Source organism: Ursus maritimus, unplaced genomic scaffold (genome assembly GCF_017311325.1).
Source record: "Ursus maritimus isolate PB19 unplaced genomic scaffold, ASM1731132v1 scaffold_3, whole genome shotgun sequence".
Taxonomy (NCBI): domain Eukaryota; kingdom Metazoa; phylum Chordata; class Mammalia; order Carnivora; family Ursidae; genus Ursus; species Ursus maritimus.
The window spans coordinates 50,175,292-50,191,344 of record NW_024425563.1 but is presented as its reverse complement, the minus strand read 5'-3'; the positions used below and the strand labels follow the sequence as shown (position 1 = coordinate 50,191,344).

At 42.4% G+C, this 16,053-nt stretch overlaps 1 protein-coding gene and 1 long non-coding RNA gene across 2 annotated transcripts; one reads left to right on the top strand and one right to left on the bottom strand.

The window, feature by feature from the left end:
- The first annotated feature begins 222 nt into the window (after positions 1-222).
- NPY (neuropeptide Y) lies at positions 223-7,522 on the top strand. Its single transcript, XM_040644187.1, has 4 exons — positions 223-367; positions 1,302-1,489; positions 5,379-5,459; positions 7,321-7,522. The coding sequence occupies exons 2-4, from the start codon at positions 1,302-1,304 to the stop codon at positions 7,343-7,345; spliced, it is 294 nt and encodes a 97-aa protein (XP_040500121.1). The 5' UTR covers positions 223-367; the 3' UTR covers positions 7,346-7,522.
- LOC121105830 lies at positions 4,148-4,659 on the bottom strand. The gene is made up of 2 exons (XR_005838562.1): positions 4,531-4,659; positions 4,148-4,423 (listed from the first exon to the last, which is right to left on the bottom strand). It is a non-coding gene; the product is annotated as an uncharacterized LOC121105830 (long non-coding RNA).
- Positions 7,523-16,053: the final 8,531 nt, after the last annotated feature.

Below are 16,053 nucleotides of genomic sequence, written 5' to 3'. Positions count from 1 at the left end.
GTTTGGGCGCTGCGGGAGGGCAGGGACTTGGGCTTCGGCCACGCTCGCACCTCTCCAAGACCCCCCTCCCCGAGCAGAGCCTGGGGTGGAGGAGTTGGGGTGCGGGTGGCTACAAAAGCCGCCGCTCCAGCTACTGCGGCTTCAGCCCGCTCCCTCCGCCCCCGCCAGTCGGGGGCGGGAAGTGGCGAGGTGGGAGTCACCCGAACGTGATTGCCCAAGGCCCCTCCTGCAGCGGCGAGGGAGAGCCATAAAAGCCCTGTTGCGACCTGCTCTCGGCACCCCGTCCGCCGGCACTCACCCCTCGGAGAGGCGCACCTGACTGCAGAGCGCTCGCCGCCCAGCCACGCCCGCCCGCTCGCCCGCCACCGTGAGTGCCGCTACCCACTCGGCTTGGGGCGGGAGCGGGGGGACAGCTCCCGCTCACCTCGGGGTAGCGCTGGGGACCCGGGAGGGTCGCGCCCCGCTTCCCAACCCCTGCGCTCCGCGACTGTCCTCTCCTGCCCCGACGCGCGGCGGCCGATGTTGGAGGCTAAATTCCACTTGCTCCTTCTGGTCCTTTCCGACTGCACCTCCGCCCTGCTCCCGCACCCTCCTGGCTGCGCGGTCCCTCTGGGTTATCTTTTGGAGGATTTGGAGGGGTCCGCGACCCCCAACCCTGGGCAGGTGGCAGTTTCCTCGGGGGTCCCCGCCTGAATGGAGTTTTCCCAGGCAGCGCCCCCTGAGTGAGGGATCCCCGGAGTTTGGAATCTCCCTGCCACCTTCCGGGATCCTTGGGATCCGAACTGAGACTGACTACCCTGAGAGCAGTTCTCTCCTCTCTCCCAAATTGTCACCCCGAAGGAATCTCAGCCGTAACTGTCTATCTCTTGAAGCAAGACAGACCACAAGTATTAGAGCAGAAACTTTTCTCCTCCGTCGGAGGTTTGGGGAAGAGGGTAGGAAAGTGACAATTCCTCAACCCAGGGCAAGGAACTTCTACATCTGTTTTTTAAATTATCTAAACTGGCGCCGGCGGGCTCTGGCCCCCAGCCCCCTGCCTCTCGTTGCGCGCGACTAGCGTCCAGCGACTTGGACCGAATTTGCGCGGACTTTTCGGGTGGAGCAGAGGAGTTGGGCCAGGGCAGATGTTGAGCTTAGTAAGCGGAGTGGTGCTCCGCTTCCTCTAAGGGACTGGGTTGAGCGCGGATTGGGGGTCGCGAGTGGTAGCGGGGAGGGGGCGGGGAGGGAGACACGGGAGGAAGGTTCGAGGCGTGTGTCCTTTCCATCCCCACTCTTCTCCGCTGCGCCTTCTGTGCCCGCAGATGCTGGGTAGCAAGCGACTGGGGCTATCCGGACTGACCCTCGCCCTGTCCCTGCTTGTGTGCCTGGGCGCGCTGGTTGAGGCGTACCCCTCCAAGCCAGACAACCCCGGAGAGGACGCGCCGGCAGAGGACATGGCCAGATACTATTCAGCGCTGCGACACTACATCAACCTCATCACCAGGCAGAGGTGGGTGGGCTCCTCGGGACTGACTCCGGGAGCGCCCTGCCCCACAACCGGAGGTCCTGGGGGTCTTAGAGGACGGAGACCAGTTTTTTTTTTCTTGCTTGTATCCCTGGGCAGCACGGTACCAGGCACACACTCAGTTCTCAGTGAATAATTGCGTAGGGCACTGAACACTTACCCTCTGCAACTATAATTACAAAATCGTGACCCCCAGATTTAGGTTCCCTGGGCTGTGTGGCCATCTTCTCCCACTCACTCCCTGCTCTCTTTTGTTCTTTAAAGCAGTTGGGGGACTTTTTGGAAACCTGGATGGGAAAGGACCCCCTAAAGTAGGTCAGGAGTGTTCAGGGGAAGTGCTGTAGGAAGAAGGGTGAGCTGAGTATCCAGAAAATATAACCACCACCAACAGCCAGGAAACAGCTGGGTTGCCAAAGATATTGCCAGATTTTCCAAGCTGCCCAGAGCAGAATTGAATGACAGTATTTAGGAAAAGACAAATGGAGCTAGTTTCTTTTCTTCTGTACAGTGATTCCCCCCACCCCCCCAGTCTTGGCCCTTTACTTAAAAATCCTGGTGCTAATAGAGATTTAGCATGAAAACAGTCAATCTAAAATGCAGACTTTTCCCACCTTCTAGTAAGTGAATTTTGAGAAGGAAGTGCCCACTTACTGCTTTATTAATGAGAAACTAGTCTCTCTGGGATAAACCCAGGGATTACATGGAATTTGAGAAATTGTAAGCTTTATTCTGAATCCTCAGAAAGTTAAAAGTAAATGCCATGTCTTCACTCTCAACATCGAATATTAAGCAAAAAAAAAAAAAAAGCATCCTAACTATAATATAGGATTTAAAATTTGTTTCCAAAATTGGTTCATCGTAGTTTTAAGTCATTCAATGTCTTACTTTAATTACTGAGATCAAATGACCTTGATGAGCTAAAAAGGGTAAGCCCTTTAAAAACATTAATGTTAACATGTCTAAATTACGTTTTGTAAAATGTTATTTTTGTTTTTACCATACTTTTTACTGTTTACAAGTCAGGGAATAGTTGGGAAGGATTCAAAATGGGGAGAATTTGTATTTCTTAAATAATTTTTTCCCTGTTTCATCAAAAAAGGGTATGACATCCTGAAAGTCTTCTGAAAAAGTTCCAGTTTACATAGAATCAGAAATACATAAAATGCTGGAATTGAATAGTATTGGTTTGTGAACCTTGAAGTTGGTTCATTTTAATAAGCAAGAAGCAATAATGTTTTATATCCTAGTAGGCTTCTCAGAAAGTTAATTGCTTCAAATTCTTGCTTATGCTATCATATAGACCAGAGAAAAGAACTTGTTCAAATAAAAAAAACATTAATTGTCGTTTGTGTAGGAAAAGCCTTGTTGGTTATTTAGTTTGTCAGTTATAACACACTAGAACTTATTTCTGCAAAGATGATTGCTATAAAGCTTTACCATTGTATAAAGCTTTAGCGTTTCAAAATGTTGCCCTAGGCATTATTTCATTCAGTCTTCACCTCAAAGCTTTGAAGTGAGTATAATTATCTCCATTTTACAGGTCATGAATCTAAGAACATTTTATGAAGGCTTTTCTTTTTAGGGGTGATGAAATTGGAGCACTCCCACTGATTTCCCTCAGACATTGTCACTGCCATCAGCATCCAATGTGATCTCCAACATCTTTGATGAGGAAAAAATAAAGGGAAGGGGCTTGAGTTTCATGGGAAGAGATCCAGGTTAGGTGGGAATGTCTTGATTCAGAACCAGAGTTTCCCGTCCCATCTTCACATAAATTCCCTCTTAGAAACCATCGGAGGCTTATCATCTGCGCCCATTGTCTCCATTCCGTAATCTCATTGCCTTCCCATCTCACACACCCAATCCCCACATGGTCGTATTTTTGAAATTTATGGTGTCATTTGTGAACATATGTTTTCATTTGACACAAATGGTAGTCTGATATTATTCTCTTTGTTCCCTTTTTCTACTCAATTTTTAAGCTATATGCTCCTGGTCCATTGCTTCTGAAAGCGGCATCGTTTATTCTAGAGCATGGGTCTGCCACATGTGGCTTTTACAGTTCCCTAAATCAGTGGTTCTCAACTGGTGCTGACTTTATGCTCTAAACATCCTACAATGCCTAGGACAGCCCCCTACAACAAAGAATTTTCCAGCCCCAAGCGTCATATATAGGGCCAAAGTTGAGAAACCCAGCCCTAGATTTGTCTTTCTCCGTGCTGGTCACACATTGGAATCACCTGGGGAGCTTTTAAAATATACTCGTGCTGGGCAGCACCCCTGACCAGCTAAATCAGAATCTCGGGGGTGGGGCCCGGGCTTTACAGAGGTTTTAAAAGCTTCCCAGCTGATACTAATATGAAGCCAGGTTTAAGAATTTTTTCCCTAGAGCCTTTATCTTTGTCAGTTACAGCATGGTAGAGAAGAAGGATAATCCAGAATTACATAGAGAAGCAAGAATAGTGAATATTGCTATCCTGGGTGTCTCTTTAGGACTGCGAATCCTGCTGTTCTAGATGTAGGTTCTTTATTAGTAAATTGGAGAAAATGTTCTATTCACTGGAGCCTGGTGAAGATAAATGAGTTGAGGTTGCTCAAGAGTTTTGAGATTAATGAAATCAACTGATGAACAGAATAAACAGGTACAAGCAGCTGTTTAATGTTTGATATCACGACTCCGGAAAATGTTGAGGAAATCTTACAAATGATGGGGGTTGGGGAGAGCAGTTTGTTTCTGCTTCCTTAAGTCCCAGCGTAAGGGCAATAATAGGAAAACTTTCCAACAAATTTAGATTTAATTGTACTTGATAGATCTACCCTCTGACAGCTTTGTTTCGATGTTTTACCTGGTAGCCAATCAATCCATCTGGGCTAGTTTTTCGTTTGTGAACAATATGGCTTCCGGTAACAAGGCTTTTTCTGAGAAAGGGAAAAATATAAAGTTGGTATAGACTTGTCAGACCCTTCAGCAGTGAGAGAGAGAGAGAGAGAGAGAGAGAGAAACAAAGACCTCTGTGCTCACTCACCGGGAGCAAGTAGCATGGACCACGCTTGCACTCACATGTAGTTCTATCCATATCCTGCTCTGGGAGAAAAAAGACCAGTTAGATTCCATGGTCTTTCCATGATCCGGGAGATTCCTTTATATTTACAGGGCAGATTAAAATCACGGCATGAGAGAGGCCTTTTAGCTTTTGGCACCCCAAATAAATGTGGAAAATATACGACCAAGATTTGTTGTTTTCTGTAAGAATGAGTGCACTTCAACAGCAATATCTTGCATTTGTGTTTTACTCTGTCGCTTTCAAAACTTTGTGGCTCCGATTGGATTTCCGTAAAGACTCTAATTCAAGCACGAGTTATGATTTTATTTTTACAAATGAGAAAACGGAGATCTGAAGACACAGGTGGGTCTAGAACTTCTGTCTGCTGATTTTTTTCCCAGGGCTGTTTCTGAAATATCATCTGGTCCCTTTGGTAAGGTTTAAACTACTGTATATCATCAGAACTAGAGCCAATTAACTAATTATGGAAACATTTAAAATCATACTGTAATGTAATTTTATTTCCCGTCACTTAGTTATAAAAGTCTATCTATGTATTATTTGTGGTAGTATAAAAAGGTAAGAATGTGACTAGGAATTTTGATTGGTTCAAATAATCTGCTAAATTATTTAAGCAAAATTATACATATATATATAATTTGAAATCTTATTTCTGATAATGTCTGTTTTGTACACCTGGATTACTTGTTAGCAGATGATCAACCACGTGGGACACTATCTTCTTTTTTTTAAAAGATATTTTTCCTTTTTATGAATATTTCAAATTTGCTTTAAGGACTTCTCCTTTTTTTTTTTTTTTTTTTTTTTAGGTATGGAAAACGATCTAGCCCTGAGACACTGATTTCAGACCTCTTGATGAGAGAAAGCACAGAAAATGTTCCCAGAACTAGGTACGAAAGGCTTGTGTGGGGATAATGTTGAAGAGCTCAAGATGGCTGAGGAGAGGAAAATCCCAGAGGGCTGCCTGGGGTTGGGGGGGAGGGGGGAACATTGGAATGGGTCTTCCAGACCAGGCAGCATTTGGGGTGCTGGTCACAGGGCAGTGAGGGCCTTTGTTTTCGTGTAATAATTTGCAAATCTCTCAACATCTATGGGGTATTATTTTCTACCCCAAATTATTTGGTGCTTTGAAGATTTTAAACATAAGTGACTTTTAAATTTCTAACTGGTTTAGAATTGAGAGAACATAGCGAAAGTCCCCATCTCTACATTGAAATGACCAACAGTCCGTCTTTGGCTGGGGTAATCTTTAGTTTTTATATGGTATGTGGAGTGTCTAGATGTCCTACATATGTCACTCATGGGTCTTGGTCTAGTCTTCCTCATTTTACATGAAGCTGTAAATAACTCTTGGTGGTGGGGGGAAAGGGGGACAGCTATTGTTTACTTTTGACATTTTAAGCTCAATATCACATAATAATTTATTGCACTGAAGGAATGAATGTTAAGGACATAATATTCTTAGGGACTTATCTGTGACCTTGGAGGCTTTCTGGGAGAGTGGACTTGTCTTGGGAAGAGGTGCCTACCAACAGCTGGTGTGAAACATTATGGACGATGAGCAATGAGTGCTGCTGGAAAGCAGCCCAACCCTCCTCCATTTTCATAACTTCCTGGCTCTTCTGTCCTATCCCTCCTGCCTCTGCCCTGAGCAAGATCACAGGGCACATCACAGGGTTCATCCTTTTCTGTGGGAGCTAGTCTGCCTTAAACCCAGAGCTTGACAATGTCAAGAACCAGGTTCCCCAGAAGAGGTCACTAGAACACTTGCTCAGTGAGCATGACTGGCACGTCACTCTTCCTTGGTGTTCTCCCCAGAGAACAAGTGGGGTGACCTGCTGAGCCACTTATTTTCCCTCCCACCAACCCTCTGTTGTCTTGTGAAATGGACAAGGTACAGGTCTAGAGTTGTCAGGTGTGTTTTCTCTGAAGGAAACAATTTGGACTGGAATAAAACTCTAGTACTCTTGTCTCTGGAGGTATCAACCCAGATTTAAACAGCAAATGCAAGGGAAGCAGGTGGAAAATTCATAAGGGTTATTTTTAATACTAAACAATAGATGCCTATAAGCTTTCATGGACATGCATGTGATGCTTGCCGTGGTAAAAAGTTTAGGGTAAACCTTATGTACTTTGGGTAAGAAAAAGAACCATCCAGACTTAACAACCTTGCTGCTACTCTTTGTTTTGTGGCTTGAAGTCTCACAGCTGGTGCATGGAATAGAGTTAATTGCACCCTGATGGACAGTCTCAATCATGTGCAGTAAGGAGGAGGCCAAAGTTGACAGCCTTGAAGTTGCCTGTGAATGTTGTTATATTAAAAAGGGTTCTTTATAAAAATAGCATCTTACGACATAAAAAGGTTTGCAGGAAAACAAAAGAAGCATATTCAGAGTTGTGTAACAATAACTTTCCTGTTACCATTTTGTGTGATTCCTGTAGTTTTGATCTTTAGAAATATTGCAGAGTTCTTTGGCTTCTTTGATAAATACAGAGCCTTTTAAATACTCCCTCTGAGTTTTGCCTGAGACTCCCGTGAACACGAGTGAGAGCTACCCAGCTGGGTTTCTGCATATTATGCCACTGGCTTCTGGGCTGATATTCTACATGACCTCCTGTTTAGAATGCCAACAGGGGCCTTTTCAACCGTTTCTGATCATCTTTCGGTTCAGAACTGAATGTCTCACTTTTGAAAGCCTCCCAGGAAGTTGGGAAGCTTTTCTTACATGCTTTCCTTCTTATGTTTGACAGGCTGGAAGACCCTTCCATGTGGTGATGGGAAATGAAACTTGCTCTCCGGTCTTTGCCTATTTTTCAACCCATATTTCATCCTGTAAAACTAGAGTCTGCCGATCCTCCCAGTGCATGCAGCCACTGTGCTCAACTCTGCAGAGTTTCCCTTTGTCGTCCTTGTATATATGTGTGTTTAAATAAAGTACCAAGCATTCAAAAATGTTATGTTTCTCAATGAAAAATCTGTGGTTGTAATACCGAGAATTATTTTAAGGTATCCATTACATCACAATCTTCTTCGAGTAGCAGGTTCAAAGTTTGTTTCACCAATATTAAAGCAGTGACTACGGAAGATATATAGATATGATGATTTATGATGATCAAGAACTCAGTGTGTGTGTGTGTGTGTGTGTGTGTGTGTGTGTAACAATAAATGTATTTGGAAACATCGAGCAGGGGCATGCTAGTTCGGAATAATTGGCTGAACTTCCCCCACATGCCCATGAAATCCTTGTTAACCTTGTTAGCCTATACTATTAGCAGAAAGGATTGCTATCTAATAGAACTTTCTGCAAGATAGCTTCTCCTCTAACATAGGAGCCACGAGCCATGTGTGGCTTTTGAGCACGTGCATGTAGCAAGTACAAATGAGGAGTAGGTTTTAAATTTTATTGGTTTTTAACTTCAACAGCAGCTATCCTATCAGACAGCTCAGATCTATACATTTTGGGGAGGCCGCTACACTTAGAATTTGCGTCCTAAAAAGAAATACACTGAGGAGGAATGACTACCTTTGCACATGACAATGGGGGTATGTTAATTAATCCAGCTAAAGGCTATTAAACTTTTCCCCTCCTTCATGTACCTATGCATGGGCTTAGTTTAAAACTTATGTTATTAGATTCTTACATGTAATTTCTAAAGCAAAGAAAATGGGTCTCCTCCTATAGTTGTACTCCGAGCCACACTGTAAAAAATATTTTTGTGTGCTCTTTTAAAATTACTTACAAAACCCCCATATACATCCCGTCTTAGGGAATCTTAGAGTATATAAAATATTCTCTGTATATAGTGAATTCTGTTTCTTCAGCCACTGGAGTCAGTGATATTACAAAACATAATTCCTTTCAATGAAACCACTCTGCGGTTTTCCTAAATTTGTCCTTATTTTTGTTTTTTGGGGGGCTTTGAATTAAATATCCTTATCTGCAGTTTCGCTTTCCGCAGTTTCGATTACCTGCAGACAACTGCTGTCTGGAAGGAGAGGCTCCTCCTTCTGACGAATCGTCAGAAGGTCACTAGTAGCCTAACTTTACGTCACAGCGCCCGCCTCATTCCCCTCCCTTCATCTCATCACGTAGGCGGTTCGTCATCTCACATCTCACAAGAAGAATAAGGGTGAGTACGGCATAGTAAAATATTTTGAGAGAGAGAGAGGCCGCATTCCCATATTATTACGGTATATTGTTACATTGTTCTGTTTCATTATTAGTACTTGTTATTAATCTCTTACTGTGCCTAATTTATAAATTAAACTTTATCATACGTGTGTATGTACAGGAAAAAACAGTCTGTGTAGGGTTTAGTACTCTCCATGGTTTCAGGCATCCACTGGGGGTCCCGGAACGTATCCTCCCCACCCCACCCCCACCTGGATAAGAGCAGGCGAGTGGCGGGGATACTACACTACAATTTATCACACAATGTCAAAAGTTCTTTACTAACCTAGTATATTTGGAGACTTTTTAAAAAAGATTTTATTTATTTATTTGACAGAGAGAGAGACAGCCAGCGAGAGAGGGAACACAAGCAGGGGAGTGGGAGAGGAAGAAGCAGGCTCCCAGCGGAGCAGGGAGTCCAATGCGGGGCTCCATCCCAGGAACCTGGGATCATGCCCTGGGCTGAAGGCAGAAGCTTAATGACTGAGCCACCCAGGTGCCCCTATTTGGAGATTTTCTTTACTGAAGTTAATATGATGCAAAACAAGTTGACTAAAGATTCATTTGGCAGCACAGATAATCTGAATATTCATCACCAGTTACAGAACTCTGGGTTACACTCAGCAGAGCAAGTAGGAAGGATGTATATAAACCCTTGAAAAACAACCTGGGAATTTCATTTTAAAACAAAAGTTTAAACCTCTTATCCTACCAAATCTAAGTGCCCCAAAGGCTAAATATTTAACAGTCTATATTTTACCTATAAATCAGGCATTGATATCTCACCTCTTCACCTCATCTTACTAGAAAGAGGACTGAACCTTCACACCACATGAGCCCTGTTTTCCTGACTCAATGGCTTCCAGGCCACCGGACCTTTAAATTTACTAAATTTCTGAGTTCTCACTCATGAAATGGGGATCGTAAGTCCTGCCCGACTTTCCACATAAGTTTATACTGACATCAGAATTCAAGTCAAGATAATGTTACAAGTAAGTAATAGTAGGGGAATGGATAAGGATGAAGTTTTTGAAAATTCTCATGTTGGATTATAACTCCGTTGCTAGAGACTGAATGTTTGTATCCTTTCAGATTTATATGTTGAAATCCTACTCCCTTAAGTGATGGCATTTGGTGCTAGGGTCTTTAGAGGGGTTGATTAGGTCCTGAGAGTGAAACTCTCATGAATGGGATTAGTGTCCTTTTAAAAGGGCCCCCAGAGAGCTCCTTTATCCCTTCCATCATGTGAGGACACAGTGAGAGTATGGTTGTCTGTGAACCAGGAAGCAGGCCCTCAGCAGTCACCAGATCTACTAGGGCCTTGATCTTGGACTTCCCAGCCTCCAGAACTGTGAGCAATAAATTTCTGTTGTTTTTAAGACACTCATCTATAGTAAATTGCTATAGCAGCCCAAACAGACTATCCCTAATAAACATGAATTCACTTTAAAAAATACAATAATGGTAAACATTTATAAACAGCAAAACTACATTCCAGGAAATTCCCTAGTAATATTTTTCAAACATTTTCAGCCTGCTGACCCTCCTTGGAATAGAAGTAAATATACCAGATCACCCATCTGTCATTGCAAATAATAATAATCCTTACGGGAGTTACAGTAAGAACAATGAACCTTCATTAAAATGAGATGCTTGTAAGCAATGCCAACATTATCAAGTAAATCTCCAAGCATTTATTAAGGTGTCTGCTGATCCAAACTTGGTTCTACGTTCTAAGAGGTATAAATTATGCATAAGGTTTTTACAGATGCCATTGTATTTTTATTTTGTTCCTTACAATGCCCATGACACACTCAAACAGACGATTACTCCCTCATTTGCATAGAAGAGGAAACTGAAGCCTAGGAAAGTGACTTTCCCCACCTAATTCAAGGTACGGAGACTAGATAACAGTTCCTCTACTTGCAAACTTTGCCCTCCTGGTAATGTTTCATGGAAGAAGTCAGTCAACACCCAGGTCTTACATACCTAGTTAAGAATATAACTCTAGCACACTTAAAACAAATTGAGAATAACAAAGTACTAACTCGTGCAAAAGGCATTTAGAAAAGGAAATGAGTGTGGGCGAAACTAGCTGGAAAAGGCTTAACAGAGAGTGTGGATGTTGAGCTGGGTGAACATAGAGGTGGGTCAGCTAAAGCCTGTGTAGGGAATGGTCAGGGGACTGCTTGATAGAGACAGAGGCAGAGTGGCCAGGGGTTGGGTCAATGAAGTAGGTCCAAGAATAGCCAAACTCATTCGTCCATTCATTGATTCACTCAACAGTTTTTGAGTACCTACTATGTATCGGACATTGTACTAAGCACTGGGGATATAAAGATCAATAATAGTTTTTCAAGGAATTTACCATCTAATGAGGGAGGCAACTATTTACAGTGTATTATTGGAAGTGCAAAGATAGGAGTGTGAGAGGTTTGGTATATAGTTAGGTGCTAGAACCTGCCCACTTATCATGCTTCCCTTTGCATTTTCCTGACAAAGAACTATAGATATAAGAATCAATTGCCAAAATGGGAACAAAGTGCCAGAGGGCAAGTATCCAATGAGGCCCAATGCAGGGCTGCCCTAAGCTGAATCTGGGCACCCGGCTATGGCCTGAGCTTCTAAAGTACCCCTGTACCCCATCAGCATCTCAGCATCCTAGTGCAGCCTGACAGGAATAGTGAGGTCTGTGGGACAGACTCTCAGATCCACTTAGCCAAACAGATGCATAGACAAGAAGAGCCAGCCTGCCACATCTAGCAGTAGATGGAAGAAGGGGCATCGCTAAATGCAAATTACTTCAGACACAGTGTCCTTGCCCACAGTGCACTGTGGTTAATGAATCCATCAGATTCCAGCAAGCAAAGGGGGATAGGGATGAGAATAGACGAAGGGGCCCTTCACAGCTGTTATTCCCCATTTCAGGAGCAGAGATAATCTCCTCCCTCCCTAACAAGAAGTGGGCAGAAAGTGTTACCAGAGCCATGAAGGGGCTCTTGCCCAAGGCTGGAGAGAGTGGAGGAAGCAGGACAAACTTCCTGGAGCTACTGACATTTGAGCTGAGGTCCGAAGCAGGAGTACCCATTGCCAGATGAGGAATGCGAGATACGAGTAGAGGACAAGCAGGTATGAGAAAGCAATATATACTTTGAGTGCTTTTTAATTATTCTTGATGCCTATACTTTGAATTTGACCACAGGCTAGGCCTGGACCACTGGGTAACTGTTCTGAAGGGAAGATCCCATTTGGGATGAAAGCAAATTCCTTCTCCAACTTTCTCCTCTCCAGCATTTCTCCCTTCCTCCCCACCCCCAATCTCACCTGCTTTTCCATAGACTGGCTCCAGGGGCAGACTGTTGCCTTTAAAAATATTCTTCATTCAGCCAAATCAGGACAGGACTTCTCAGCCTGAGATGTCTTAACTATGATCTTACGGACAAATTGATAAGTTCAGAGAATAAATAGGGTAGGATTGGTGCTACTCCCTAATTCGGAAAGGAAAGGATTCAATATTTCTTTTGTAATATTTTGACTTTCTTAATATCTACTAGCCTCTTCCCCCTGTCTAGATGAGGGTCAGCACTGGATTGGGACCTGCACACACTGGTACAGGGCTTTCTACTAAGATGCCTGATGTACTGTTCAGAGCTGGGTGCACATACAGACTCGATGGCCTTGATGATGACAGGAAAGCAAATACAATGGCAGTTCATTGTCCCCTCTTGCTTTCCAATACCCATGCATTATGTTTATATGGTTAATTATTACTCTGAGGCAACAGAAAATACTTTTTCTCCTCCTTGCAGAACACTAGAATTGGTTACAATGCTAAGAACTAAACAAACACCTTTTCTATCACCATAAAGCAAAACTGCCTTTTGAACGAGATGGTTCTGTGGAATATTCTTTTGTCGTGGTTCATGGGTGGAAGGATTATGATATTGCCACAACTAAATGATTGCCTTTTCTTCTGCCTATTAGAAAAAGTACAGTGTGAAATCATACAGAATCTTTTCCTTTTAAAAAAAATTGGAGTGGAATAACATATAATTAATCGTATGTGTCATCTGGGTTCATATTTCAGTATGCTAAGTAATAGCTATCAATTTAAACTTGTTCTAATGCCGCAGGATTGAAACGCTTTGCAATTTGTGGGATTGGGACGATTGTGTGTGATGGTACTTATCTTATTGCCTGACACATAGTAGGTACTCAGTGAAAGCCAGTTCTGTCTAGAGCTGATGGTGATGCCTGGGAGTGATCCCAGAGGAGCAACAGCAAATGCAATATTTGGTGAACAAGCTCAAAGGATTGCTTGTGATCCTTTCAGGAGGTACAGGTACCATTTATAGCAGGGCCTTGACAAAAGTATAGGAGTTTATTTAAACATAACTTCCTGCTGCTCCTGAAGGTATTGGTTGAATAGGCTCTTCTTCCCTGACATCTCCGAAGTTTGATTCAACTTGGATTACCTTTATTGTCAAGTCCATAAAGAACTTTTTTTCAGCCTTGGATATTGTAGTACCAAAACTCTCTGAAATACCTTTTGGGTCACAAATAATTTTTCCCTGGCTTTGAGCTAATGATAATTTTGGAGATTTTGCCAATCGTTACCACTTACATTGCTAATGTATTAAAAGATGGTTAGTATGTTGTGTTAGCAGATTGTGTGTATTACTAACTCTAATGTAGGGTGCATCTTACAACTATTTTTATCTTTAGGCGATTTTGATATTTGAACTTGTAAACAATTTGGGCACTTTTAAAAAAATGTTTTTTCTATCAGACACAGATTCCTTTAATTCCCAATCTATTCCTAATTTCAGGATTCTTTGTTTTCCCAGAAGTTAATAGAACTTGAAACTTGATTTGTTCAGTGTATTTACTTGAAATTTGACTTTACTCATTGATTTGGCTGCTTTAGTATTGTATTATGAGGAAATTTAAAGTTGAAATGAGAGCCTTTGAGTAGAATATAAAAGTCACATTTTCCCCTTTTCTTCTAAGTAATACCTTACTGTTAGAGTGTAATCTACTGGAGGGAACAGCATCATTCAAATGACTTTTCAATGAAAGTGTGCCTAGAAAAATTTGAATTTTATTTATTATGATTCCTCCACTTTTCTATCACTGCCAGTTCTTTTCAAATCATAGTGACCTACTAAATTAACTGGTCTGTAAATTTTAATGCAAGAATAAGCAATGTTGGCAGAACATATTTAATATAATCATTCCTTCTAACAGACTGAATTATTGACCAAGTCAAAACAGAGCCAGCTGATCTCTGATGAGTTTCTAGAGTCCCAAGGATGTTATCAATTCCTGAAACATTCATTGAGCAGTCTCTCTGTGACAGGTACTCAGCTTGGCTCTAAGAGTAATATAAAAATGAGTGGGATAGTTTCTCTGCTCTTAAAGACCTAACAGTTTATGAAGGAGATAGACACATGCTTAAGTGACTCTAATATGAGGCAGATCATGATTGAGGTTTAAATAGGACCAGAAAGCAATTGCTATGGGAGAACAGGGGAGGCTGAACTCATTTCCACTAGAATGTGTAGGGGGTGGGAGTGTCATTTGAAGTGGACCTGGTGAATGGCAGTTATTCAATACACTGCTCTTTTGCAGATCTCAAGGTCATTAGCTACGTTACATTCCTAGGAGAAAGTCTGTGCAGGTGCTTAAGCGAGCTCCGAGTAGAATTCTGAGGTGGCTGTCTGGGGACATAGTGAATGACCATCCATCTCAAACTGAGCGTCGATTGTCATCTCAGAGAGACATCGATTGTCTGAATTGATACAAATGGGAGGTAGGATGAGAGCATAAAGACCAGAGATGGGGTAAGATGGCATCTGATCCTCTCCTAACGCTCCTGCCTCCACCCTGAAAACGAGAGACTCATTTTGGGTAGCAATGTGAGAAGAGTAAGTACACAAAGTTAAAAGCACCACGTTTCTGGAAGAAGTGATATTTTCAGCATGGTATAGGCTGCGTGGGGGTCTAAGTGACAAAGTAGAACAGAGGGGAAACATTTCTTTTGTCTCCCACACACAGACCCTGGAGTAGTTGCAGCATCTGGGGCCTCGGGTGACTGTCAGAGATCAAATGCTGTGCCTACAAACAGGAGAAACAGGAGAAACTGGCAGTTGGCAGAGCAAGGTCCTCGTAAACGGTTCCGGCAACTGCGACTGATGCAGGCAGATCAGTTTTAGGGTGCTGGCCTGGTAGGGTGACCAAAAATTCTGGTCTCCCCAGGACTATCCCAGTCCTGTATTCTGGGAGGCCCTTTGGTCACCCCACTTGAGAAACAATTAACCATTTGTGGTCTTGTTTTGACAGAAAATATGCTCCAAGTGCTGAACTACTTACATATGAGCGTCTAAAGAACCATCAGCATTTACATACCTGAATGTAACTGTTCAACTGCAGGCTATTTTCCTAATTGACCTTATAGAACACTATTCTCTTTAGATAATTGTAAAAGGTAATTTTATAATATTCCCACGATAGAAAAACATCAGCCGTGAAGACATTAAGAAAGTCTTGTAATTTCTAGACCAGCCACTTTCATATTCTTACATTATAAATACATTGGTTCTGTGAATGCATAAATATTTAATTTCATGGATAATTAACTCTTTTAAGAAAAATGATTTCAGCTTGAAATCCTAAACAGCAATTTGCCTTCTGAAGTTACATTTTTCAGGTTTTGCTTTTTGTGATAAGAAATAGGGTATGAGGGAGCTAGCATTTGTTGAGAAGCTAGTGTAAACTGGCCCTCTATTTAATTATTCTAATCCTCATATAAACCCACAGAAGGCAAGTATGGCTGGCCACATTTCGCAGATGAGGACACTGAGACACAGAAAGGTGAAATAAAATAAAGCAACAAGGCTGGTAAGCGGTGGAGCTGGAACTCCAGCTTAGGCCAGTCTGACTACCTATGGGTATTTAAAATCATCTGTCAGTAGAATTGTCATCAACTGTTTCATTACGTATGGTCACAATGGTCATGAGGGACAGGCAGCATGGAGAGCTGCTAAGATAGACTTTGGTGTCAGAAAAGACTTGATTCTTTTATCATTATTCAGTGACACATCTTTATTCCCCCAATGCATTTTTTCCTAAAAGTCCAGTGTGTCTAATACTAACACGTCTACACTAGCTTTTAAAAATTGGTATTCACCCATCTTCTTTCACCCAGTTATCTTCAACCTTTCTGAGCCATTAAGTTCTCCTAGCCATTAATTGTATTTCTTGTGACAAAATGTAGTTTTTTAGAAAAGTAAGTAGTAAGTTCTTTTAACCA

What these genes read in the sequence shown, in the direction of transcription:
- NPY (XM_040644187.1), top strand. Translation starts at nt 1,302, where the DNA reads ATGCTGGGTAGCAAGCGACTGGGGCTATCCGGACTGACCCTCGCCCTG. An exon ending in AACCTCATCACCAGGCAGAG is followed by an intron (nt 1,490 to 5,378) that starts GTGGGTGGGCTC and finishes TTTTTTTTTTAG; the next exon opens with GTATGGAAAACGATCTAGCC. An exon ending in GAAAATGTTCCCAGAACTAG is followed by an intron (nt 5,460 to 7,320) that starts GTACGAAAGGCT and finishes TATGTTTGACAG; the next exon opens with GCTGGAAGACCCTTCCATGT.